This window comes from Coregonus lavaretus, assembly GCF_964263955.1.
Source record: "Coregonus lavaretus genome assembly, chromosome: 4".
Lineage (NCBI taxonomy): Eukaryota > Metazoa > Chordata > Actinopteri > Salmoniformes > Salmonidae > Coregonus > Coregonus lavaretus.
In genome coordinates, this window is record NC_139991.1 from 6,303,599 (window position 1) to 6,329,169 (window position 25,571).

Here is a 25,571-nt window from a genome sequence, read left to right on the forward strand (position 1 = left end):
TCACTGGAAGCTGAGGATAGACGTCTCATAAGGTGGGGGTCTTTTTGCTGAATCCGAATGTGAGAAAGGTGTACTGACTTCTGTCATTAGTTTTTCTGTCACCTACACTGCTTTTACAATTTTCTCTATATCTTTGTTTCTTTTATCGTTGGTATCTTTCATCAGTTTTTGTCCTTCATTTTCAAACAGCTTAAGAACACCCAGCTCTCTTTGTCTCTTTTCTTTACGTTGTTCCCTTTTTTTCCCTTTCTTTTGATCTGCCTTATGAATTGACAGAAGCACTTTCATTATGTTGATGACGTCAGGGTTAAGAGTCCCTTCCACTGGCCATGGTTGTTCAATGTCAGGCTGTTAGATTAATTTGGATTTTAAGAATAATGACTAAAGAATTACACCCCAAACACAGTATAAATGTTAGAATTATCATGTGTCAACCCACTAACAGAAGGGGCGTTACTAACCATTCAAGGGGGGAGGCGGGAACTGTTTAAGAAAGGTGGGAGGAGCATAGTGTTTTTGTTTGTCAAGAAGTATAAAGAAAGGAGATTTGTGTTTTGGCCTCAGAGCTCTCACCATGAATAAAAATACAGATAAGACTTGTTAGTTGTGGACCTTGAATCATTGATGATTAAAACCAGAGCCTTACAACCTCTGGTAATGATTCAAGCTTAGGGTGAATTAGAGATAGAAATTCACGTGACAGATTGGTCCTTCGAGCGGAGCTTAATACATCTTTATCGTTCTGAAGACACAGAATCCGTGCACGGGCGGGTGATAGCATCCGTTTCAGTCCTGGCCTTCCACGTTAAGGTTAAAAAACAGGCCGGTGATTACTCTTTATGAACGATAAAGACGTTAACAAGTTTGAAAAAGCATTTTAATCCAGACTGCAAGGAAAAGGTCAGTAATTTTTATTCATGGATTTTGGTAAAATGAGTTGAACTTATTTACCAAAGAAGGTAATAATTATTACGACAGGGAGGGTCCGCAATTGATCCTAGAGGTAAATAGCTATTACAAAAAAAAACTAGTCCGAAATGACATGGTAGTGAATTGCAATCACAAATGTAAACTAAGTTAATATTGTCATTGTACGAATTGCAATGTTCAGTATAAACAGGGAAATAATTATCATCGTATGAGAGGGATATGTCGGGAGTTCATATATGCGACTGGGCATTTGTTAGAACTGTGCAAACAAGTTTTGACGGATGATAAGGTCGTATGTGTGTGAGACTTAATCCCTCGGGAGACGTGATCATTATTTCAGGGGTGGAGGAAAAAAAAAAGTCGCGTGAGGAAAATTGGGTAACTTACTCTTTTAATTTTAAAGGGTTAATTACAAAAGCAAGAGGGGCACTAAGAGATTAGCTCCTACGAAAATAATTCGGGAGGGAATTATTTAAAAAACAAAAAGGGGGGGGAGGGATTTCTTATTGTTCCACGATGGGAAAGACATCTTCTAAACAAGTCCGAGAATTAACGGGAGATGAAAGAAATATGTTTTAGGGATCCATTTGGGAGAAGAGGTATGAATTTATTGGGCATCTCAAAGTAAAAAAGTTAGTAGGCAGATGCATATAACATTAGATGAAAAAACAGCAAGCGGAGGGCTAGAGACAGCGAGGGTATGGCTTTTTGAAGCGCGAAGGACAGAGAAAGGGATATACAGGAAAAATGAAGTTTCAGGACCTCCCCCACAGCAAAGAGGAAATATCCAGAGTTGGTAGAGCAAGCTTGGAAAGAAAGCCCAGATGACACCGTTGTCATGTGTAAAAGAAGATTAGGGGTGATCCCCGTCCTTCCCCCACCATATGACGGCCAAGCCGGAATGTTGGAAGGGCGGGAAGACGGGGGGAAGAGTAAAGAGGCCAGTGAAGAGAACAAAGAGGGGGAAGTTTTACAACAGGAGGTAGTCAGGTTAAGAATAGAATTGGCTAAAAACACCACAAAGCGATTATTTGAGAGGTACCTATATAAGTCCAACGAGTGGTCCTCTGTGGCTCAGCTGGTGGAGCACGGCGCTTGTAACGCCAAGGTAGTGGGTTCGATTCCCGGGACCACTAATAAAAAAATAAAAAATAATTTTAAAAAATGTATGCACGCATGACTGTAAGTCGCTTTGGATGGAAGCGTCTGCTAAATGACATATTATTATGCGTGTGTATGAGCTTTCGCACTCAAGCGTAGACGTACGTTATGAGTGGGAAAGTAGAGAATATTTGCGTTTTTGGTCAGTTGGCAGACGCTCTAGTCCGGAGCGACTTGAAGAGCCAATAGTGGTTTGCATGGAACTATTCTGTCGTGTTGGGCATTTGAATGGCAGAAGGTGAAATATGTGTGTATGAGGAAATTCAACGGCGGGTATGAATGATAACCTGATACTACTTAGTATTTGGTTGGTTAAATGCTAAATAAAAGATTTGAGGCGTGGTTATGGGGGAACTAGGAAGACGCACTTATTCAAAAAGGAATGGGTGGAGAGAGTTTTTTACGTGTATTAAAAGTTGCATTAGATAGACATATCTAGAATATTACTAAAGCTATGAAAATATGTTATAAGTACTTTCCCGCGCCTCCCCATAATGTAGGAAGGAGCAGGGGAGGGGGGGAGTGAGAGACAGGACATCGTTCAAATGGTAGGGATGTCATTAAGTGTATGCTGATAAATAATATCAAGCGTTTGTTTTATTGATTGGGGCCGAATCAGAGAAAACTGTTAAAGATATTGAATAGCGAACTGAAAATGAAAGGCATAAAATACAGAATAATTGGACGATTTTAAAACGATAATTTATTTTGGTTAGGAAGCAAGTGGCATTGGCTGTTGTGCTGGGGAAATAGCGCCAGCCTGTGGTGGGTTCTGGATTTGTTATAAATAACTTTATATTTTAAACTAAAATGAATAGACTACAATTGGAACATCAGAAAAAGGACAATATAATTCGTAATAGTTATTATAATTATTATTGATAGTTATTGCAGTTATTATTATCCTGAGTGGCGCAGTGGTCTAAGGCACTGCATCGCAGGGCTAACTGTGCCACTAGAGATCCTGGTTCGGAACCAGGTTCTGTCGCAGCCGACAGCGACCGGGAGACTCATGGGCGGTGCACAATTGGCCCAGTGTCGTCCAGGGTAGGGGGGAAAATGGCCGGCAAGGATGGAGCTCAGTTGATAGAGCATGGGGTTTGCAACGCCAGGGTTATGGGTTCGATTCCCACGGGGGGAGGCCAGTAAAAAAAATTAAGATAAAAATAATACAAATGTATTCACTAGGTTGCTCTGGATAGGAGCGTCTGCTGGGTGACTAGAATGTAAATGTATTATCATTGATTCAGTAATGGTAGGAGGGAAGTAGCGATAGAGCTGAGAGAATAAAAGAAAAAGAGAGAAGGAAACTGTTTAGGTTTGAAGAATAAAAGGCTGAGAGGCAGAGATAACAGTTTCTGGAGCTTGAAAAGCAGAGACTAACAGAGTAAGAAAAGGAACAGACAAGAGCAGAGTATTTAATGGCCACTAGGGGAAATAGCTGGGATCGGTAGAACTCCAGGATAGACAAGGACAGCAGATGTAGGACTAATTAAGGGGGTAGCTCCAGTACAAGTGATTCCTCGATTCGATAATAGACCATACCAAAAGCAATATACTATGGAACCAGAAGCAATAAAAGGGATAACACCTACATTTGAGCATTTATTTAAGGGAGAGGTGATAATTCCTGGAGATGAGGTACAATGAAACTCTCCAATTTTTCCTGTTAAGAAGGAGGCACCTAGCGCCGACTGGAGGATGGTCATTGACTTGCAGGGGGTTAATAGAAATATATTGCTGAACCAATGGAAACCAGAGAACTCCTATTTTACAGTGATAGATTTAGCTAATGCTTTCTTTAGTATCCAAGTTCATCCGGATAGTCAGGGGTGGTTTGGCTTTACTTTTCAGGGAAGGAAATTGACTTAGGCTAGGATGCTTCAAGGCTACTCGGAAAGTCTTACAATCTTAGACCAGGCTATAACTAGGAATTTGGGAAAGTTTGAACATAGGGAAGGACGCAAATGTTAGTTTATGTAGATGATGTTATATTGGCTAATCCCATTCAGGAAGGATGTAAGAGGGATACAATCCAATTGTTAACCTTCCTGGCAGAACAGGGACACAAAGTGAGCAAAAAGAAACTTCAACTTTGGTAGAGGTCATTTACCTAGGACACACTATAACACAGGAGGGGCAAATGTTAAACTCATCCAGGAAAACTGCTATATTTGAAGCGCCAAAACCGTTAAAACAAAAAACAAATGATGAGCTTATTGATCATGATAAAGTGCTGTAAAGTTTGCGTACTCCATTATGTACTGCATACGGGTATATTAAGTGATCTTATCTATGAGAAGGCAATGGTAGCCCATGGTAAAGTAATTTGGAACTCTAAGGAGGCATACATACATCAGGGATGTTATCCAAATGGTAGAGAGTAACGAGGGATATGACATTGGTAGTGATTTAGAGATGATGAAGTTTTTTTGGTTGGCTATTAGATATAACTGGGTTAATCATGAACATAGAGATTTTTTATTCTTTGTTGCTAGACAGAAGACTTAGGTGACTTAAAAAATAGACTTGTCATGTCCAACAATCAGTCTTCAGGTCAAGCCCGGGAGAGCCGGGGTAGAACAGAGGTTGAACTAAACATAAGTGTTTTTACAAGATAAGAGATTGTTTGATTGGATTACTAATTGATTCTGAACTGAATGAAAGTCGAATTTAGCCACCATAAAGACAAAGGAAGTGGGAGGAGCAATAAAGAAGCAAAAGACAATCTCAAAAATGAAAGGCATGGCAATTAGTTGATAAATAATCTAAGGGAATGTTTAGGAAGGTGGAAAAAATTTACACATAAGCAGAACTATGTGTCAAGAGGGGGGAAGAGGCTAATTGTATTAGATAATATACGAAGGAGAGGACAAAATACTTTAAAAAAAAAAAAACATTTTTTAGATAGTCTAAAAAGAGAATGCAGTCAGAAATTGTTACATTAATCTGAACATGTGTGAAGATAGTTTATTAACCACACCCATATGTCAGAGGTTTTGTGCCCCACAGGTGAACTAAAGGAGAAGGTGACCCACTATCTAACCAGGTGACTGGTGAGCATCCAGTCACTAGAAGGAAAACTGGAAGCAGGCCTGTTGGGAAGGGCCCCTATCAGGTTATGTTGGTAACCGCCTTTGCCATTAGAATAGCAGAGAGAGGAACCTGAGTCCATGTTACCCACTGCAAGAAGGTAGGACCACATACAAGCACCGCTTAGCACACGCAGAGTTGACGAGCGGAACTGCGCCACAGGGTGCGGGGGTCACCTCTGTCAACGAAGATCTCCTACCCAGACCTATCATCACTGTAGTGTGTTCCTAGGGTGTGAGTATGGGGTGGTACCGAGCAGAAGGACTCAAGACAGGAGAGGGTTGTTTTTTGGGAATATGGGTGACCCTGAGCTGCATCATAGTCTCGGCAATAGTCGTGGTAGGTCAAAATCCACCACCACCTCACACCAATTACGCTATGGCCTTACCATTATTAAGAAATAAAGGGAAAGCGACCCGACATACTGACCATCAAGGGCGAGTGATCTACAAAATAGGAGTCAGAGAAGGGTGGGGAGTAAGATTCAAAATTATGATTAGGGATCTTATCAGAGCGGATAAGCAAGCAACATGGGATTATAAGATCCCGTTGTATTTATGTTCAGCCCCCTCAGCGGATTGTTCCTGGGCTCAGGTATTTAGACATACTGGGGGAAGGAGATATGAGACGGGGGGGGGGGCTGGACGTCCAGATGGAGGATAAGAAGGTATAACGACATCCCCACGGAGATGGTAGTAACAATAGTAAAGGTCACTAAAGAAGACATGAAAATAACTTACTGGGCTTGCACGGACGTATACGGACGGGATACTTGTCTAAGATTATATTTAATGGAGTTAAAAGATATAGAGGGAGCAGGTACTGGCATTAATCCATTAATGACAATAGACCGAGTAAATCAGTCAAGGGATGACGGAGTCAATTTGACTAACCCGTCCACTATGAAAGATTTTCTCCTCCAGGAATGGAACAATGAGGAAGTGGAGGGGGTCCCTGATGAGAATCTCTGGTTAAAGTGGATGAAATACACCGCTAGGGCCTTGGGGGAGACAAATTGTTATGCATGCTCCATTGGGTGACCAGCAATGTTGACCGCCCCAATGCCAAAGGCAATGTTTCCCTGTGTATTAGACCTGGGGTCCAATCAAAAAGAGCCAAATTGCACAGGGATTGGGCTGGCAAAATTGACATACTCGGCCAGCCCACCTAGATTCACTTTAACTCCTGGCGAATACCAGTGTTACAGACATAGAAATGGCACCCGTAACTTGGGTGATTTTGATGGCTGTAAGGAGATAATTAATGTGACTGATTTAGATAAGGAAGGAAGGGAAAAAAGATTAGGAACCTAACCATCCCTTTGACTGATGTGTGGTGGGCATGCACTAAACAGGGAGCATTCGGCAGACATTACCAGAGGGATGGGTGGGTACTTGTGTACCAGTATTGTTGGTCCAACCTGTAAGAATTGGTCATCAAAGACCAGTGACAGGAAGAATAATTAGGAGAAAAATAAATAAGTCAGGAATGAAATAGCCCAATTTGGATAGATGGTATAGGCATCCCCAGGGGTGTTCTAGACGAATACAAAGCTATAAATCAAATATGGGAGAGTTTTACTACAAAATTTTTCTGGTGGGGGACAAACAAAAATATGGATTGGATAAATTATATCTATTACAACCAACAGCGATTTATTGACAAGACTAGAGATGCAGTAAGGGGATCTCTGAGCGATTATCCGCCATCCCGCTTGTAACTTAGTAGAGGTTGGTTCTAGATCAGGCAGAAAGGGCCGGTGTCTATAGAAAGATAAGCCATTGTTGCATATTCATCCCTAACAACACCACACTGGATGGGACAGTCACCAGAGCTCTTACATAATTAACTGCACTGAGTGAAGGATGAACTGAACTCAGAAGTTAGTACATTGTGGATAGGGTGGTTTGATGAAATATTTGGTAAATGGAAAACCCTAGCAGCCACCATCTTAGGAGCGATCAGTGTTTGTATGGGTATTCTTGTATTATGTGGTTGTTGTCTTGTTCCCTGTGTCCGAGGATTAATGAGTCAGGCGTTGGTGAAATGCAGTATCTAAACAATGATGAGAGATGGACTGACTCCGGACTCTGACCAGGGGAATGTGAAAAACAATCCTCCAGGCTTGGTGGATGACGAAGATTTGGACCCTGAAAGACCGCAATTGGATGAAATGTTTATTAGTTCTGATGTGATCTCTGAGATTAATCATGCTTGTAAAATACATTTATCCTGAATGTGGGAATATTTAGTCAAAGGGGTGGATTGTTAGATTAATTTGGATTTTAAGAATAATGACTAAAGAATTACACCCCAAACACAGTATAAATGTTAGAATTATCATGTGTCAACCCACTAACAGAAGGGGCGTTACTAACCATTCAAGGGGGGAGGCGGGAACTGTTTAAGAAAGGTGGGAGGAGCATAGTGTTTTTGTTTGTCAAGAAGTATAAAGAAAGGAGATTTGTGTTTTGGCCTCAGAGCTCTCACCATGAATAAAAATACAGATAAGACTTGTTAGTTGTGGACCTTGAATCATTGATGATTAAAACCAGAGCCTTACAACCTCTGGTAATGATTCAAGCTTAGGGTGAATTAGAGATAGAAATTCACGTGACACAGGCCAACGTTTGTTCCATTTGCCGGATAACCTAGCAATACCATTAACTAAAGGATTACTATTTTGTAATACATCAACAGGAGTAATTACTTTCATAGTTTTTATGTCCTTTTTCCCCATTGTAACAACTCTTTTATATTCCTTTATTGTGAATTATTTTATTATTTTAGACTATATAGCTTATGGGTTGTTTCCCTAGAGACCAATCCCATGAGACTTCCTCTGTTTTATGGGGTGCCCCCATAAAACTGCTCCCCAGATGCTTCCCTAAGCTGAATCAACATCCTCCAAGATACCATTTGAAAACGTTAGCAAAGTCATAAATTCCTCAGATACCACATTGGAAACAAGCGATCCATTTTTACGGGAAAACATTTGAACTACACAACAGTATAATGTCTGGCTGGGAGCTGGATTGGTATAAACAGCTAGATAGCAAGAGGACTCTTGATAAATATATGCATAAATACACAGGAAGAGTCCGGAGAGGGAAGCTTTAGTGTTGGCACAGCGGCAGCAGATGGTTTTGGTTAAGAGCTACAGCATAACGGAGCTCAGGTGTATGGCCCGGGGCACTGTTGATTCCTACTCGCAATGAATTCCCATCGAGTTTGGGACGCAGGAGGTGAGAATGTAAGATTATAGGGTAACAGAGTTAAAACGCATTCTTTAGGCTACAACTGCAATAAACCCCTGTCTTTGCCATGTTAATTCTGGTATTCATGTAAGCTCATGCACATTTACTTATAAGAATAATAACATAAAGGAAATCAGTTGATCACCATCAGAGGGTCATAGGACAATGAAACAGCACCATCTCTGTTTTAAAGAGGCAGAAAGCATTGGAGGGGAGGATGCTTCCTGCTGCAGGGTTTGTTGATGTGATCATGATGAGGGATAAACAGCCCAGTAAAGCAAATAATTAAAATAGAGCCAAACATTTAGTTGAGTGCTGTTTGAATAAGTAGCCCTCTGCTCAATGCTGATTAGCCTCCCTGTTCGCTGCCAATACTTTTTACGGAGGCCTAGTTTTTATAAGGAGCAAAACCCTGAATGTGTACCAATGGAGTGCTCCTTGACTGGCCACCCCTGAAGGAGGGGCTCAGTGAATTTAGCAAGGCTTCTCTTGAAATCAACAACAGAGCCCAGAGGCTGTATTGCAACCAATGATGATGTATCCTCTTTAGAGAACATTTGGAGAGGAATAGCTAATTCAGACATTTTCTCTGCATCCCAGAATAGGCTTTGCCCTGAAGCAATGGGAGCAGGCATATAGTGTCCTTTCATTCTTTCACCCAGACTATTGTCATCCAAGTGGGAAGGCAGAAAGGATATGTGCTGTAGGTGGGACCCTCACCACTTAATTGCTACAGTTAAGTGCTTTGAGAGGAAAATGTACAACTCTGCATACACTTAATTGTCAGATGATAAGCTATCATGTTATATAATCTTTAGCCAGTTTTAGTGAGTTCACAAAAAATATATAGGCCTTGTGGGTGGGCTGAAAAAGGCTTCATTTGAAGAGAACTGACAGAGAGTATGTGTGGGTGTCAAATGATTTTAAAACCTGCCCAACATTTGTTGATATTCAGATCATTATAGCGTTAGCTATAGCCCTTTTATTAGTATTAAATAGTCAAAAACCTGATGTGGTGTGTGGGTGTGAGAGAGAGAGAGAGAGAGAGAGAGAGAGAGAGAGCGAGAGAAGGGGGAGAGGTAGAGGAAGGGTGAGAGAGAGTATGAGACGTTGCCTGTCATTTATAAGAGTAGCACTGACTGCGATTCATCTCCATTGTTTCTCAATTTGAGCTCAGTGTCACTTAGGATCCTTAGCTGTCTGGCCAGTCACATCAGGGCGCTCACACACAGAACTTGTTGTGCCGTCACCTGAGGATCTGTCTAATTCAATCTCTGTTGCCTGGCTGTGAAGTGTCTCCTCCTGTGTTTCCTGGGGTTGTAGTTATTGAGCTCCGTGAAAGACAGCAGTCCTTTCATTGATACTAAAAGTAATATCTAGCCACTGGGAGTAATATAGTTACATTGTGTCATATTAATAGGCCTATTACTGGAGGGAGAGACTATGTATCTCTTACTTGATGTAATTGAGTGAATATTTTTTGGTGGATTGCAGACACTTATTTTGCCTTTGAACTGAGCAGATATTATCTGGCAACAAGGTACTATCTTGCAGTGTTTGATATGCAGAGACAAGCTAGCAAAACAAATGCAAGCCATTGGAATTTTGTGGGGGAAAAAGACTCACATTGCATGTGGACAGTATAATATGTAGGCCATTAGTGATGAGGAAAACATTTGTGTTTGTATATGTGTAATCTGTATGCTTTTAATTGTATGTTGGTCACTGTGACTGTGTTTTATTTGATCTATAGCAGATTAAATCAAAAGGCTAATCAACAAATGCATAAATGCTCTGGTGGTCAACTTTAGCTAAAGCTCACGTGAAAACGAGCAGAAAGGTGAGATGATTAGTGTGGAACAGGCGCCAAGAAAATGTGTTCATGTATCACTATTGTGAACTGCTGCCGCACCTCTACGTCTCCCTCCAGCGGATTCTGGTGACATTGCGAGCTTTATCGGTGTGGTTAGGCAGATCCACACCCTCGCTCCGCTATCACACACCTCTTGCTTCTTCCCCATTCCCTCCACTGTTCCTGAGTTTCGGAAAATCAAGCAGTGCGTTGAATGAAAGGTAACAACAAGTGTAAGTCCAGGGGACCACGACAGGTAGGAACAAGCAGCAAGAGTTTGGGTGGATTGTTTTGAAGCATATGATGCAAGTATCTGAATGATTGAGGTAATCGAACAAAATAATGTTATTGCAGAGCATTTTTGGAATAGTATACGTTCATTTCTTTATTCTTATATGATTCATTGTGAAATGCTTGGATTCATTCAGAGGCAATGGAGTTGCATTGCTAAACGACCAGTTTAGCCAGTAATGTAGATCAGTTAAAAACATTTTGTGCTGATAATTGAATGTATAAGGCAATCGCGCTTCTCTCTGTCACCCTCAACAAATCATACTATGGTTATCGTAGGAAACTATTTAGGTTGAGACCAAAGTTGAGAACAAAATCTTTATGAGTTGCTTAGTTGGATAGAAGTCATGACAATTACAATTTTACAAGTCTTGAGTAGTCATTTATCAAGCTTATCTGTCAATAACTGACTGTCTACCAGATATAACGCAAATATATACTAGTTGGATACAGTATATATAAAATGCACGTGCCACCCCTGGTTTAACATGACCAGGGAGGGGTGTGTGCCCATGCAGTTGTTGGTTATTTTGTCAGACAACAGGTTGTAGACATATTGCTGATCAATAATAGGATATGAGAATCTCCTCTCCATATTTTCTTTTTATCTGTAACATTTATAGGTCAGCACGCTTATTATTTGCATTTATGTTCCATCATCATATTATATGTCAATGCAATAGATACAAAAATAATTATAAGAACATGGAACCAACTAAACGTTACAAGTGCTTGAGCAGATTGTTTCGAGCTAATTACAACTCTCAGGGGGTTATTGGTTGTTTTATAGAAGCCAATAATCTCAAATTGTAATTTATTTTATGAGTCATATGGAGCCGTAAACGTTTGTTCTTATTGTTTCTAACTACCTCATCAAACACTTATGATTGCTGCAAAGGGCGCCTGATCTAATGTAACATAATTGCTTTAACCGAGCCTCAACCCTACTGGAGAGCAGCAGCCGAGTGACTGAAGGTCGCTGTCCATTGGCCGTGGTGCTGAAATAGGGCAATGTGGATTCATGCGCCTGGGCAGACTTTGTCAATATTATATTTTTTTACTGAGTAGCAATTCACCTGTTATCATTCAATCACCTTCATAGCCTACCTCATATGCAAACGTCTTCCAGTCTGAACTTGGATTCTGCTAATATTTATTTGGGTACCAGTAATTTGCTCCTTTAAGATTAGGATGATGTTAAGGTTCAATAGCATTTTGTTTGTGGATATATGCTATTTTGCAGATACTTAAAGGCCCAGTGCAGTCAAAAACGTGATTTTCCTGTGTTTTATATATATATTCACAATATGAGGTTGGAATAATACTGTGAAATTGTGAAAATGATTATGCCATTTTAGTACAAGAGCTGTTTGAAAAGACTGCCTGAAATGTCAACCTGTTTTGGTGGGATTGAGTTTTGGCCTGCCTGGTGACATCACCAGGTGGTAAATTAGCCCAATAAGAAAGGCAGTTCCAAACCTCTTTGCCAATAACATCTAGTTTTCAGTTTTCAGTTTTCCCTATTCAGACCACTCCCAGACAGTCCTAGCAAAAGTCTTGCTTGAGAAATTGCTCTTTGCTAAGAAGCTATTTTTATTTATTTTTGACCATTTTAATTGAAAACAATCACAGTAATGTACTTAATTGTTACCCAGAAATTATTTTAAATTGAGATAAATATGGCTGCAGTGGACCTTTAATTAGTGTTTTCTTTACATAGATACAGTACCTGTGTGGACTTTGAAGGATGATCGGGAGCATACTCTTTTTTAACCCAGTTGTGATGCTCATGGACAACTTTTTCATGAAGAACACATGAAAACACACTTTGGCTGATCCTGAATCGCAAGTGACTCTCCACAGCTTTCTGGTCATCTAATCAAGACTCCCCAGCCTCCATCCAGCTCGGCCCACCCTGTCTGTTATCTCTGCAGAAATTAAATGACACCTGTCTTCATCTCAAATACAGACCTCTGAGATAACTCTTTGCCCTTTTGTAACATTCACTACCAAGTCCAAGGATCCATTCTTCTCTTCTATGTCTCTATGCCTCGCCCGGCTTGAATCACTAAGCCATCCCCAGCAGTTCCTATCACTCTGAGCTCTCGGCAGCACCTACCATCTCTTGCTCCTTACTGGTTGGCTCCTCGGATCCTGAGCCAGGATGAATGACATCCAGGAAGCTACCTCCCCAGGGGGCGCCCTCGGTGGCCCTGTCGCCTGCGTCTCCAAAGTGGAGCTACGCGTCGCCTGCAAGGCTCTGCTGGACCGAGACACACTGAACAAGTCTGACCCATGTGTCATACTCATGGTGCAGAACCAGGGACAGTGGACAGAGGTGAGTACCCCACATCCCCTGTATGTCCCCAACCTACTGGCCTGGTAAAGTCTTAACTAACATTGTTCACTCCATAATGTGCTGATGGTATGAACAATAAGCAATGGATGTTGATGCTAAAACAACTAAGCCTGTGAAACTCAAACCCCAGTAATGAGCTGCATAAGTATCTCTATGATGTTGACATGTAACATTAGGTAGTATGACCCCAGTTTATTCAAATAACAATGATTCCATGTCTGACAGAGTTGGATAGCATGAGGTGAACCAGAGTGAGTGCTTGAATGGAAGGCATTGTCACCCAGCAGGATATGGACGGCACAGTGGGTGGGGCAGCCCTCTCGCCCCGCCCTCTATTTCTCCATATCAAAGCTGAGCCACATTTGAAAAAAAATTATAATCAAAGTATTACCTGGAACAGCAGTGGTGGCTTGAAGACAGGAGTGAGTTTTAAGGAGTGAGCTGTTTGTGTGAACATGTCAGACTGAAGGATGAAATCTTAATCCTGCTCCCATTATCCTAACAGCTGGGCGGTGCCCCAGATCACAGAGAACAAAGTAGAGCCAGGGAGAAGTGGCATATCTGGTGCTGGCTTGGTGGCATTGCTGCTGTCTTCTTTTCTTTTGAAACGGATTCTGATTTATAGAGTAGCTACCTGAAACTGAATTGAAATTCTCAACAGATCACTGAGAACATTGTTCATAGGAGGAGGACAGGAAATCGTATTACCTTATTTTCCTTTTCACCTCTCTCTCTCGGAATTACACTGGTACACTATTTGTAATATGAGCTGGGGGTGTGTGAGCTATGAATAGCATATTTCCCATGATGCAGTAGTCCACTATATGACTGATATTCTGTATATCTATAAGGCAGTTTGACTAATTGGTGGTTGCCAAAGAAATCCATCTGTGTTCCTTCAGCCCATTGCATTCCCATATGAGATGGGATGATTTGAGATGGTATTCCAGCCTGGCATTGCTGATACATGTTGATATGAATCCGTGGTAGTAAGCACAGTAGCCTACACTTCCCATTCCCTTGTTAATTAAGCCAGACAATATGTTAACAAAGTGGAAGACCATGAGGGTGTGTGTAATGATATGCAGCGATGGTTGTCGTGAGCGTATACACTGAGTGTACAAAACATTAGGAACACCTGGTCTTTTCATGACATAGCTTTCACCTGGTCAGTCTATGATCCCTTATTGATGTCACTTGTTAAATCCGCTTCAATCTGTGTAAATGAAGGGGAGGAGACAGGTTAAAGAAGCCTTGAGACAATTGAGACATGGATTGTTTATGTGTGCCATTCAGAGGGTGAATGGGCAAGACAAAAGATTGAAGTGCCATTGAACGGGGTATGGAACTGCAATGCTGCTGGGTTTTTTACGCTCAACAGTGTCATGTGTGTATCAAGAATGGTCCACCACCCAAAGGACATCCAGCCAACTTAACACAACTTTGGGAAGCATTGGTGTCAACATGGGCCAACAGCCCTGTGGAATACTTTCGACACCATGTAGAGTCCATGCCCCGACGAATTGAGGCTGTTCTGAGGGCAAAAGGGGGGGGGGGGGGCATCTCAATATTAGAAAGGTGTTACTAAATGTTTTGTACACTCAGTGTATGTTGCAATTATGCCCCAATGTATTCTCCTCTCCTCCAGGCATTGCCAGATAATGATTAACATTGACAATGCCAAATTGCAGTCTGTTGCGATGGGAAGCATTTATTGAGGCCCAGTTAATGGTTATGAATGAGGTAAGGTGAGAAATGTGTTCCGAGGATTTGACAATAATGAAGCTTGGCTGATAGTGTTGAGCATACACTAATCAATTTGTCGCTTTGGTAATTCGATAAAACAACAATGCATGAGGAAATTAACCTGGGTTCTCTGCAAGTTGAGCATTTGAGTAGTTTACATAACTCCCCTATTTGCAGCTAGAGCATTAGGAGGTGATATAATTGATACAACCTAATGCTCAGAATAACCATATCATCCGTGTCAGTGGAGAATGCAATTTGTTACAGCAGAATAAATGCCACTAAACAAGAATTCTGAAATGTGAGTCTGTCAAGCCCAGTCAAAACTGAATGTCAGTGTGCAAGAATAATAATTGAGAAATAGGGGAGGAGAGAGAGAGAGAGAGAGAGAGAGAGAGAGAGAGAGAAAGAGAGCGAGAGAAAGAGAGAGAGAGAGCGCGAGAGGGAGGGAGAGGGGGGGGGGGGGTGGGGGGAAAGACTGCATCCCTGCTATCTACTGTTTGCAATGGTCTGTTTTACCTTTTGACCTATAAAATATATATAACTCTCACAACAGCTTTGGCTCTCTGTTCTTTGAGGGCTGCCTTTAGTTATTTGTGTTATACACTGTTACAGTAACTGCATTCAAATGAGCTTAATCCCCTGTGTGATAGACATTCATTAGCTGCGCGTCACAGACATACAAATATGCACACACATACGCGCACACTTACACACACACACACACACACACACACACACACACACACACACACACACACACACACACACACACACACACACACACACACACACACACACAAACACACACACACACACACACACACACACACAGTACTTTGTGGTATCTGTCCATCAGATCTAGGAGATTGGGAAGACGCTTAATTCGCGGAATTGAGGAAGAGGAACAAGACAATATTGTGTTTTATTGTCACTGATATAAGTGGTAGTTCATCAATGTAGTCCATGCAGTGCGTTTAATTAATTAGATTCTTTTTTGGCCTGCATCTTCCTGGCAGCATTAAACTCACTGCTACACTATATATATAAAAGTATGTGGACACCCCTTCAAATCAGTGAATTTGGCTATTTCAGCCACACCCGTTACTGACAGGTGTATAAAATCGTGCACACAACCATGCAATCTCCATAGACAAACATTGGCAGGACAATGGCCTTACTGAAGAGCTCAGTGACATTAAATGTGACACCGTCATAGGATGCCACCTTTCCAACAAGTCAGTTCGTCAAATTTCTGCACTGCTACAGTTGCCCCGGTAAGTGCTGGTATTGTGAAGTGGAAACGTCTAGGCACAACAACTGCTCAGCTGTTTTTCATGGTTCAGGCTCCTTAGTTCCAGTGAAGGGAAATCTTAACGCTACAGCATACATATGACATTATAAACGATTCTGTGCTTCCAACTTTGTGGCAACAGTTTGGGGAAGGCCCTTTCCTGTTTCAGCATGACAATGCCCCCGTGCACAAAGCAAGGTCCATACAGAAATGGTTTGTCGAGATCGGTGTGGAAGAACTTGACTAGCCTGCACAGAGCCCTGACCTCAACCCCATCGAACACCTTTGGGATGAATTGGAATGCCGACTGCGAGCCAGGCCTGATCGCCCAACATCAGTGCCCGACCTCACTAATGCTGTTGTGGCTGAATGGAGGCAAGTCCCCGCAGCAATGTTCCAACATCTAGTGGAAAGCCTTCCCAGAAGAGTGGAGGCTGTTATGGCAGCAAAGGAGGTACCAACTCCATATTAATGCCCATGATTTTGGAATGAGATGTTCGACAAGCAGGTGTCCACATACATTTGGGACAATTGAATTGGACATGTAGTGTATCTTAACCAGAAGCGGTGCGTGGGTAAAATCACTGTGGAAGCCAAGCCAACCTATGTGTTGTAATAATTGTGTTGTTTGTGCTATAACCCGTGATATTTCCCTAAGAAGGACAAATTCAACCACACCTTTGTTTCCTAAAAAAACCGGAGCGCAACCGCTGCCCGGTGAAGTCCACAAAGCACATTGCATGTAACAAACATTGGTCAAGAAAGTTAATGTTTCTGACATTTTCAGATTACTAAACAACTACAATTTAGAACCACAGAGAGTTACTGCAAGTCGCAAAGAAAACAGCTGCCGCCACTATTCCAGCACCATTTCAACATCAACATTTCAACATCATCAAATCACCTATGCATAGTCTAATACAGTGACAACTAAAAGATACCAAAAACTATTTAGTCCAATCAATGTAAGCTAAATATGATGTGGCTGTCCATGGTTCTGATTTATTTGTGTGTGTGTGTGTTGGTGCAAGTATAAAAAAACATGTTGACTCACCCTACTTGTAGAGAAACGCCACTGCCACCCTCCTCTCTTTCATGTTGCCGAAACGTCTATGACTGTCATACAGTACACTCTTTAGTTTTTTGTTGTCCTAGGCTACCTGGCTAAAATGCTTGCTCGCTAGCCTAACTTCCTTTCATGGGCAGTTAGCTAGTTAACATTAGCCTTCTACATCTAGCTACATATTGAACTTCCATTCTCTCAGTCCAGGGGCACAATGTATTTTATGATTGGATCAGAATCGCCTTTATAATCATTGGCCAGTACGGAGAACTAAGTAAAACCACAACTCCAAATCCCTATCTCCATCCATGGCTAATTTAGGAAAGGGCCAATTTTATCTAGCCAGCTAGCCACCAGAGGACAACAACACAATGAGATGCAACAATTCAAGTTGTTTCTGTGAAAGGACTGAAGCCAAATCCAAACTGGCTTCCCTTTACCCTTTTTTTTTGGTGTGCCAGGACCATTCATAGTTGAGCTCAATGCTGATTGGCTATTATTTTATTTTTAAAATGTTATCAAGGGAGGCCAGATGCTCGCTGGCTTCCCTTGTCTTCAATGCTATGGGCGGCAGCAATATCGTACTCTTTATGACCAGACTGCATCAGATAGATGGCCTACATATACAGAGACAGAGGGGCGCTGTTTCTCTCACTCGGATGCGTTCTCTGGTGAGATACATTAAGCCTCTTGCAAATTGAAGGACAATTATGAAAACACAGAGAGACTAAAGATAAATTATTTTATGTTTTTCTCTTGGTAAATTATTTGGGAAAGCCTGGCTTCCCTTGGCATCCATTAATACATGCCACTGATCTTAACCATACCAGTGCTGTTGATACACAGTGGTTGGAGCATGTTTGTCGATGTAGAAGCCACTTCATGGTTTTACTAAAGATAGAATTCAGCAAAACAGAGAGCTGTGTCAAGATAGTTGGGCTGGGGAAGAGGCCCTTGAATGAACACTCCCTTGTGATATGATGTGTTGTACTGCTCTGTATTTGAGTCTTTGGTGGCCCACTCCTTTGCTCTCAAATCCATCTGAACAGGGAAGCAACATTGTCATGCAAATCATTTGCTCATCATGCCAAAGGCTGAGTGAGAGCGAGTAGCTAAATCCACACACATCTCGCTTCTCTCTCTCCTGCCGAACGAATGCAGTGCATTTTTATTTATTTATTTAATACAATATTCTGCCCATATGAACAAATGTAGCCAGCCGTTGTTCTCCAGCCAACTTCGCACACGTGGTGGGTGTGCAGACGAAAGAGTCACCAACAAAGGAGCAGTGGTGATTTTAGCATGTAAATCTTGGTGGGGCAAACGTAAAACATTTTTGGGGATGCATGCCAGCAAAGCCACTACACAACACTAAACAATACATTAATTGCACTATAACGGTGACAAACGGTACCCACAAACTGTTAGGGCCTACATAAAGCTGTCCCAACAGCAGAGTCCCAACAGCAGTCCCAACACCTTACCACTGCTACACCTGGCTATCAGCGGAGCCTTGTCTGGCAGTGAAACGGTTCATTCAGCCTTTTAAAAAAAACATAGCTGATATGAATGACTTGCTTAAACAAATGTGGTTTCTACTTACAATTGAGATGTACAAACTATGGCATAAGGGAATGAGAAGCAGATAAGAGGCAATCCGTAATTTCAATTAAGACATTAATGAGCGAGCTAGGACGGACGTAGTCAATATAACTATTTGTTTAGCACTTTTGAAATGTACAGCGACAGAATTCAGAACATGGGCCGTTCTTACAGTGTTCTCCCTGTACACCAAGTCAGAACCATAGGATAAATTAAGGGGGCACCCTAGGGGGCACCCCATGGAAAGCACCCTTAAGCCAGTGACTCAGCCCCCGTAATAGGGTCAGAGGCAGAGAATCCCAATGGAGAGACAGGAACCGGCCAGGCAGAGACAGCAAGGGCGGTTTGTCGCACCAGTGCCTTTCTGTTCACCTTCTCACCCCTGGGCCAGACTACACTCAATCATAGGACCTACTGAAGAGATGAGTCTTCAGTAAAGATTTAAAGGTCGAGACCGAGTCTGCGTCTCTCACATGGATAGGCAGACCATTCCATAAAAATTGAGCTCTATAGGAGAAAGCCCTGCATCCAGCTGTTTGCTTAGAAATTCTAGAGACAATAAGGAGGCCTGCGTCTTGTGACCGTAGCGTACGTGTAGGTATGTACGGCAGGACCAAATCGGAGAGATAGGTAGGAGTAAGTCCATGTAATGCTTTGTAGGTTAGCAGTAAAACCTTGAAATCAGCCCTAGCCTTAACAGGAAGCCAGAGGCTAGCAATGGAGTAATATGATCAAATTTTTTGTTTCTAGTCAAGATTCTAGCAGCCGTGCTTAGCACTAACTGAATATTATTTAGTGCTTTATCCGGGTAGCCGGAGAGTAGAGCATTGCAGTAGTCTAATCTAGAAGTGACAAAAGCATTGATTAGCTTTTCTGCATCATTTTTGGACAAAAAGTTTCAGATTTTTGCAATGTTACGAAGATGGAAAAAAGCTGTCCTTGAAATATTCTTGATATGTTCGTCAAAAGAGCGATCAGGGTCCAGAGTAACGCTGAGGTCCTTCACAGTTTTTTTTTGACGACTGTACAACCATCAAGAACCATAATTGTCAGATCCAACAGAAGATCTCTTTGTTTCTTGGGACCTAGAACTAGCATCTCTGTTTTGTCCGAGTTTAAAAGTAAAACATTTGCCGCCATCCACTTCCTTATGTCTGAAACACATGCTTCCAGGGTAGGCAATTTTGGGGCTTCTAAATGTAGAGCTGTGTGTCGTCCGCATAGCAATGAAAGTTAACATTGTGTTTACAAATGACATCACCAAGAGGTAAAATATATACTGAAAATGTCACGACTTCTTCCGAAGCTGCCACCTCTCCTTGTTCGGGAAGGCTTCGGCGTTCGTCGTCACCGGCCTTCTAGCCACTGCCGCTCCTCATCTCATCATTCCATTTGTATTGTCTTGTTTATTACACACACCTGGTTCATATTCCCTTATCAGTACCTGTATAAGTGTTCCCTCTGCCCCCTTGTCTTTGTGTGTGATTGTTTATTGTGGAGAGTAGTGAAGGTCGGTGGAGCTCCTTGTATTTTGTATTGCCGGGATATTTTCCTGTGTGCCTTGTATTTTCCAGTGCGCCTGTTTTGTGCACTGGAGTGTTTTGACGCGTTACTGTGTAACTCTGTGGTTGCGGAATAAAGCCTGTTATTCTGTGATTTACCCTCCTGCGCCTGACTCCTTCACCATCACCTCATCACAGAATCACACACCTAAGACATGGAGTCAGCAGGAGAGGAGCACATGCCTGGAGTCGTGGTACGGGTCCGGGAGCATTCGACGATGCTAGCCAGCTTGGGAGAAGCATTGGATCGGGTTCTCCAGGTCGTCCAATGCCTGGAGAGGAGAGGATCCGATCTTTCAGTACCAGCTGAGCGACCGGATCCAGCCACCGACACCCCAGCACCCAGAGGGATTCATATATCCCGACCACGGGATTTCGACGGGACAGCTGCCCTCTGCCAGGGATTCCTCCTACAACTGGAGTTATACCTCTCGAGCATCAGCCCGGCTCCATTGGAGCAGGAGAAGGTGTCCGCCCTCGTCTCCTGTCTCTCGGGGAAAGCCCTGGAATGGGCCAACGCGGTCTGGAGTGAAGGGGGAGCCGCGTTGGACAACTACGGGGAGTTCGCTCGCCTCTTTCGGGCCGTCTTTGATCACCCACCCAAAAGTAGAGAGGCGGGTGAGCGGCTGGTCCACCTGAGGCAGGGGACGAGGACCGCGCAGGACTTCGCCCTGGAGTTTCATACTCTAGCGACTGGGTCTGGGTGGAACGAGCGGGCCCTCATCGACCACTTCCGGTGCCATCTACGAGAGGACGTCTGACAGGAGCTAGCCTGCCGGGACACCACGTTGTCCTTCAATCAACTGGTGGACATGGCCATCCCGAGATGATGGAGCTGGGTGGAGCGGCAATCCGGGAGAGCGGAGGATGACAGCGCCAGTGTCACTCTGGTGGCACGAGAGGACAATTTCCTGCACGCTGTTGCCGGCGTTCTTTTGGGTCTGGTGGCGTGTGTAAGGCGCTGGTCGATTCAGGCGCAGCTGGGAACTTCATGGACAGGTCATTAGCACATAGTCTAGGCATTACATTGGTTCCCCTATCCATTCCACTCCCCATCAGAGCACTTGACAGTCAACCATTAGGGTCTGGGTTCGTTAGGGAAGTTACAGCACCAGTCACTATAGTTACGCACGAGACCCATAGAGAGCAAGTCACCTTTTTTATTATTAAGTCTCCTGATTTCCCTGTTGTGTTAGGTCTTCCCTGGTTAGCACTACACAACCCCACCTTTTCATGGCCGCAGAGGGTTCTCACGGGGTGGTCACGAGAGTGTCACGGTAGGTGTCTAGGTGTTTCTGTAGGTGCAACCACGGTGGAAAGTCCATACACTACCTCCACCGTGCGCATTCCCCCCGAATACCTCGATTTGGCGCACGCATTTTCCAAAAAGCAGGCGGCCAAATTACCACCTCATCGGGCGAGGGATTGCGCGATAAATCTCCAGGTAGACGCTGTGCCTCCCAGAAGTCGTGTATCCCGTCGCAGGCTGAAACAGAGGCGATGGAGACATACGTCTCCGAGTCCCTGCGCCAGGGGTTCATACGTCCCTCCACTTCGCCCGCCTCCTCAAGTTTCTTTTTTGTGAAGAAGAAAGAGGGAGGTCTGCGCCCTTGCATTGATTACAGAGCACTGAACAAGGGGATAATACATTATAGTTATCCTCTACCCCTCATTCCATCTGTGATCGAATCAATGCATGGGGCACGCTTCTTCACAAAACTAGATCTCCTGAGTGCGTACAACCTGGTGCGTGTCCGAGAGGGGGACGAGTGCAAGACAGCATTCAGCACACCACGGATACCTGGTGATGCCTTACGGTTTGATGAATGCTCCATCTGTCTTCCAGTCCTGTGAACGAGGTGTTTCGGGACATGCTTGGTCGCGGTGTAGTGGTCTACAACAATGACATTCTGGTGTATTCCGCTACGCGCGCTGAGCATGTGTCCCTGGTTCGCAAAGTGCTTACCCGATTGTTGGAACATGACTTTTATGCCAAGGCATACCGCATTACCACCTCAGGTGTGAAGATGGAGGGAGATCGCATTTCAGCCGTGCGTAATTGGCCGACTCCAACCACGGTTACTACTATCGGAGGTTTATCCGGGGCTTTGGCAAGGTCGCAGCTCCCATCACATCTCTGTTGAAGGGTGGGCCGTCCCGGCTCCGCTGGTCTGCTGAGGCTGACAGGGCCTTCAGTAACCTGAGGGTTCTGTTCACCTCAGCCCCGGTACTGGTCCATCCGGATCCATCACTACTGTTTGTAGTGGAGGTTGATGCGTCCGAGGTAGGGATAGGAGCTGTCCTATCTCAATGCTCGGGCACGCCACCCAAGATTTACCCTCCTGCGCCTGACTCCTTCAACATCACCTCATCATAGAAAACAATAGTGGTCCTAAAACGGAACCTTGAGGAACACCAAAACGTAAAATTGATTTGTCAGAGGACAAACCATCCACAGAGACAAACTGATATCTTTCCAACAGATAAGATCTAAACCAGGCAAGAACTTGTCTGTGTAGACCAATTAAGGTTTCCAATCTCTCCAAAAGAATGTGGTGATCGATGGTGTCAAAAGCAGGACTAAGGTCTAGGAGCATGAGGACAGATGCAGAGCCTTGGTCTGACGCCATTTAAAGGTAATTTACCACCTTCACGAGTGCGGTCCCAGTGCTATGATGGTGTCTAAAACCCCATCATCATTTTTGTCTTCAGGAAGGCAGTGAATTGCTGCACAACAGCTTTTTCTAAAATGTTTGTGAGGAATGGGAGATTCGATATAGGCCGATAGTTTTTTACATTTTCTGGGTCAAGGTTTGGCTTTTTCAAAGAGGGGCTTTATTACTGCCACTTTTAGTGAGTTTGGTATACATCCAGTGGATAGGGAGCCATTTATTATGTTCAACATAGGAGGGCTAAGCACAGGAAGTAGCTCTTTCAGTAGTTTTGTTGGAATAGGGTCCAGTATGCTGCTTGAAGGTTTAGAGGCCATGACTATTTTCATGAATGTGTCAAGACATATAGGATTAAAAAACTTGAGTGTCTCCGTTGATCCTAGGTCCTGGCAGTTTTGTGCAGACTCAGGACAGCTGAGCTTCGGAGAAATACGCAGATTCAAAGAGGAGTCCGTAATTTGCATTCTAATGATCATGATCTTTTCATCGAAGAAGTTCATGAATTCATCACTGCTGAAGTGAAAGGCATCCTCTCTTGGGGAACGCTGCTTTTTAGTTAGCTTTGCGACAGTATCAAATAGAAATGTTGGATTGTTCTTAATCTCCTCAATTAGGTTGGAAAAATAAGATGATCGAGCAGCAGTGAGGGCTCTTCGATATTGCTCTGTACTTTCTTTCCAAGCTAGTAGGAAGACTTCCAGTTTGGTGGAGTGCCATTTCCATTCCAATTTTCTTGAGGCTTGCTTCAGGGCTCGGGTATTTTCTGTATACCAGGGAGCTAGTTTCTTGTGACAAATGTTTTTTGTTTTTAGAGGTGTGACTGCATCTAGGGTATTACGCAAGGTTCAATTTAGATCCTCAGTTAGGTCGTTAACTGATTGTTGTACTTCAGCGTCCTTGAGTAAGTGGAGGGAGTCTGGAAGGGCCTCTAGGAATCTTTGGGTTGTCCGAGAATTTATAGCATGGCTTTTGATGGTCCTTGGTTGGGGTCTGAGCAGATGATTTGTTGTGATTGCAAACGTAATAAGATGGTGGTCCGATAGTCCAGGGTTATGAGGAAAAACATTTAGATCCACAAAATGTATTCCACGGGACAAAACTAGATCCAGGGTATGACTGTGGCAATGAGTAGGTGCGGAGACATGTTGGACAAAACCCACTGAGTCGATGATGGCTCCGAAAGCCTTTTGGAGTGGGTCTGTGGACTTTTCCATGTGAATATTAAAGTCACCAAAAATTTGAATATTATCTGCCATGACTTCAAGGTCCGATAGGAATTCAGGGAACTCGGTGAGGAACTCTGTATACGGCCCAGGAGGCCTGTAAACAGTACCTATAAAAAGTGATTGAGTAGGCTGCATAGATTTCATGAATAGAAGCTCAAAATACGAAAACGCAGTCATTTTTTGGGGGGGGGTAAATTGACATTTGCTATTGTAAATGTTAGCAACATCTCCGCCTTTCCGGGATGCGCTGGGGATATGGTCACTAGTGTAACCAGGAGAGGCCTCATTTAAATTTATCAGGCTTAAGCCATGTTTCAGTCAGGCCAATCACATCAAGATTATGATCAGTGATTAGTTAATTGACCATAACTGCCTTGGAAGTGAGGGATCTAACATTAAGTAGCCCTATTTTGAGATGTGAGATATCACAATCTCTCTCAATAATGACAGGAATGGAGGACGTCTTTATTCCAGTGAGTTTGCTAAGGCAAACACCGGCATGTTTAGTTTTGCTCAACCTAGATCGAGGCACAGACACGGTCTCAATGGGGATAGCTGAGCTGACTACACTGACCGTGCTAGTGGCAGACTCCACTAAGCTGGCAGGCTGGTTAAAAGCCTGCTGCCTGGCCTGCACCCTGTCTCATTGTATGATGTTGACATGATCAGTCCAATCAAAGCTACTGTAGCTATAATGTGATTTGACGTCATTTTATCTGTGGCCATTGACCTTGAGCCTTCTTGGATGGGCACTTCTAATGTAACTCTATGGCAGCACCCAAGGGGCTTGAAGTTTCAAGCTCTACCCTTAGATTTGGCAGTGACGTAGTGCCCCCATGAGTGACAGAACACTGAGCCAATCATGGCGCAACTAGAGAACATTACCAACTCCTACACTCCGTATTTTCCACTGGCTGCCCCACCACCACAGAATACACTGAGCTAGGCTGAAACACATGCATTTTGGAGCTGCCTTACTCAATAAAGCAAAAAAGAGACCATGTTTGTATGGAGGCTTTAACTCAAAGATTTATTTTTATATATATTTTTTACATTGTTTGCAAAATACCATTTAAAACAGGCAACCCCCCCCAAAAAATGTATTATTATAATTATATTTTTTTGCTAAAAATGTGGGGCTCTGCTCCACATGCACTAAATGACGGGTCGCCACTGCAAAGGAGTTTGCTTCTGCAGCCTTCACTGTAAAATATAACGCGTTGCAGCAGTGCTTCGATGGACACAAGGACAAACCCTCATAACTTTTTTAGTTGACGATGTGATTATACTTATTTTATAAAAGTTAGGTATCAAGGAATCGACTCACATTTTTCATCTCTGAATCCCCCTCCACCTGTAGCGGTTTTCCATTCTAGTGTTTGTCACTGATACAACCTTCGCTGTATGAAAATTACCAAATGAGATTCCTCTGTTCTCTGTTGGGTATCAATGAGTTCACTACC

At 43.1% G+C, this 25,571-nt stretch overlaps 1 protein-coding gene across 1 annotated transcript in view; it reads left to right on the forward strand.

The window, feature by feature from the left end:
* Positions 1-12,748: 12,748 nt before the first annotated feature.
* The window catches only part of LOC311127210 (copine-7-like), a gene marked incomplete at both ends in the record, with an annotated part of 54,484 nt that continues 41,661 nt past the window's right edge, over positions 12,749-25,571 (forward strand). The window contains one exon of the mRNA XM_084159005.1: positions 12,749-12,922. Coding sequence (XP_084015131.1) covers positions 12,749-12,922 — 174 coding nt within the window. The remainder of the gene's footprint in view (positions 12,923-25,571) is intronic.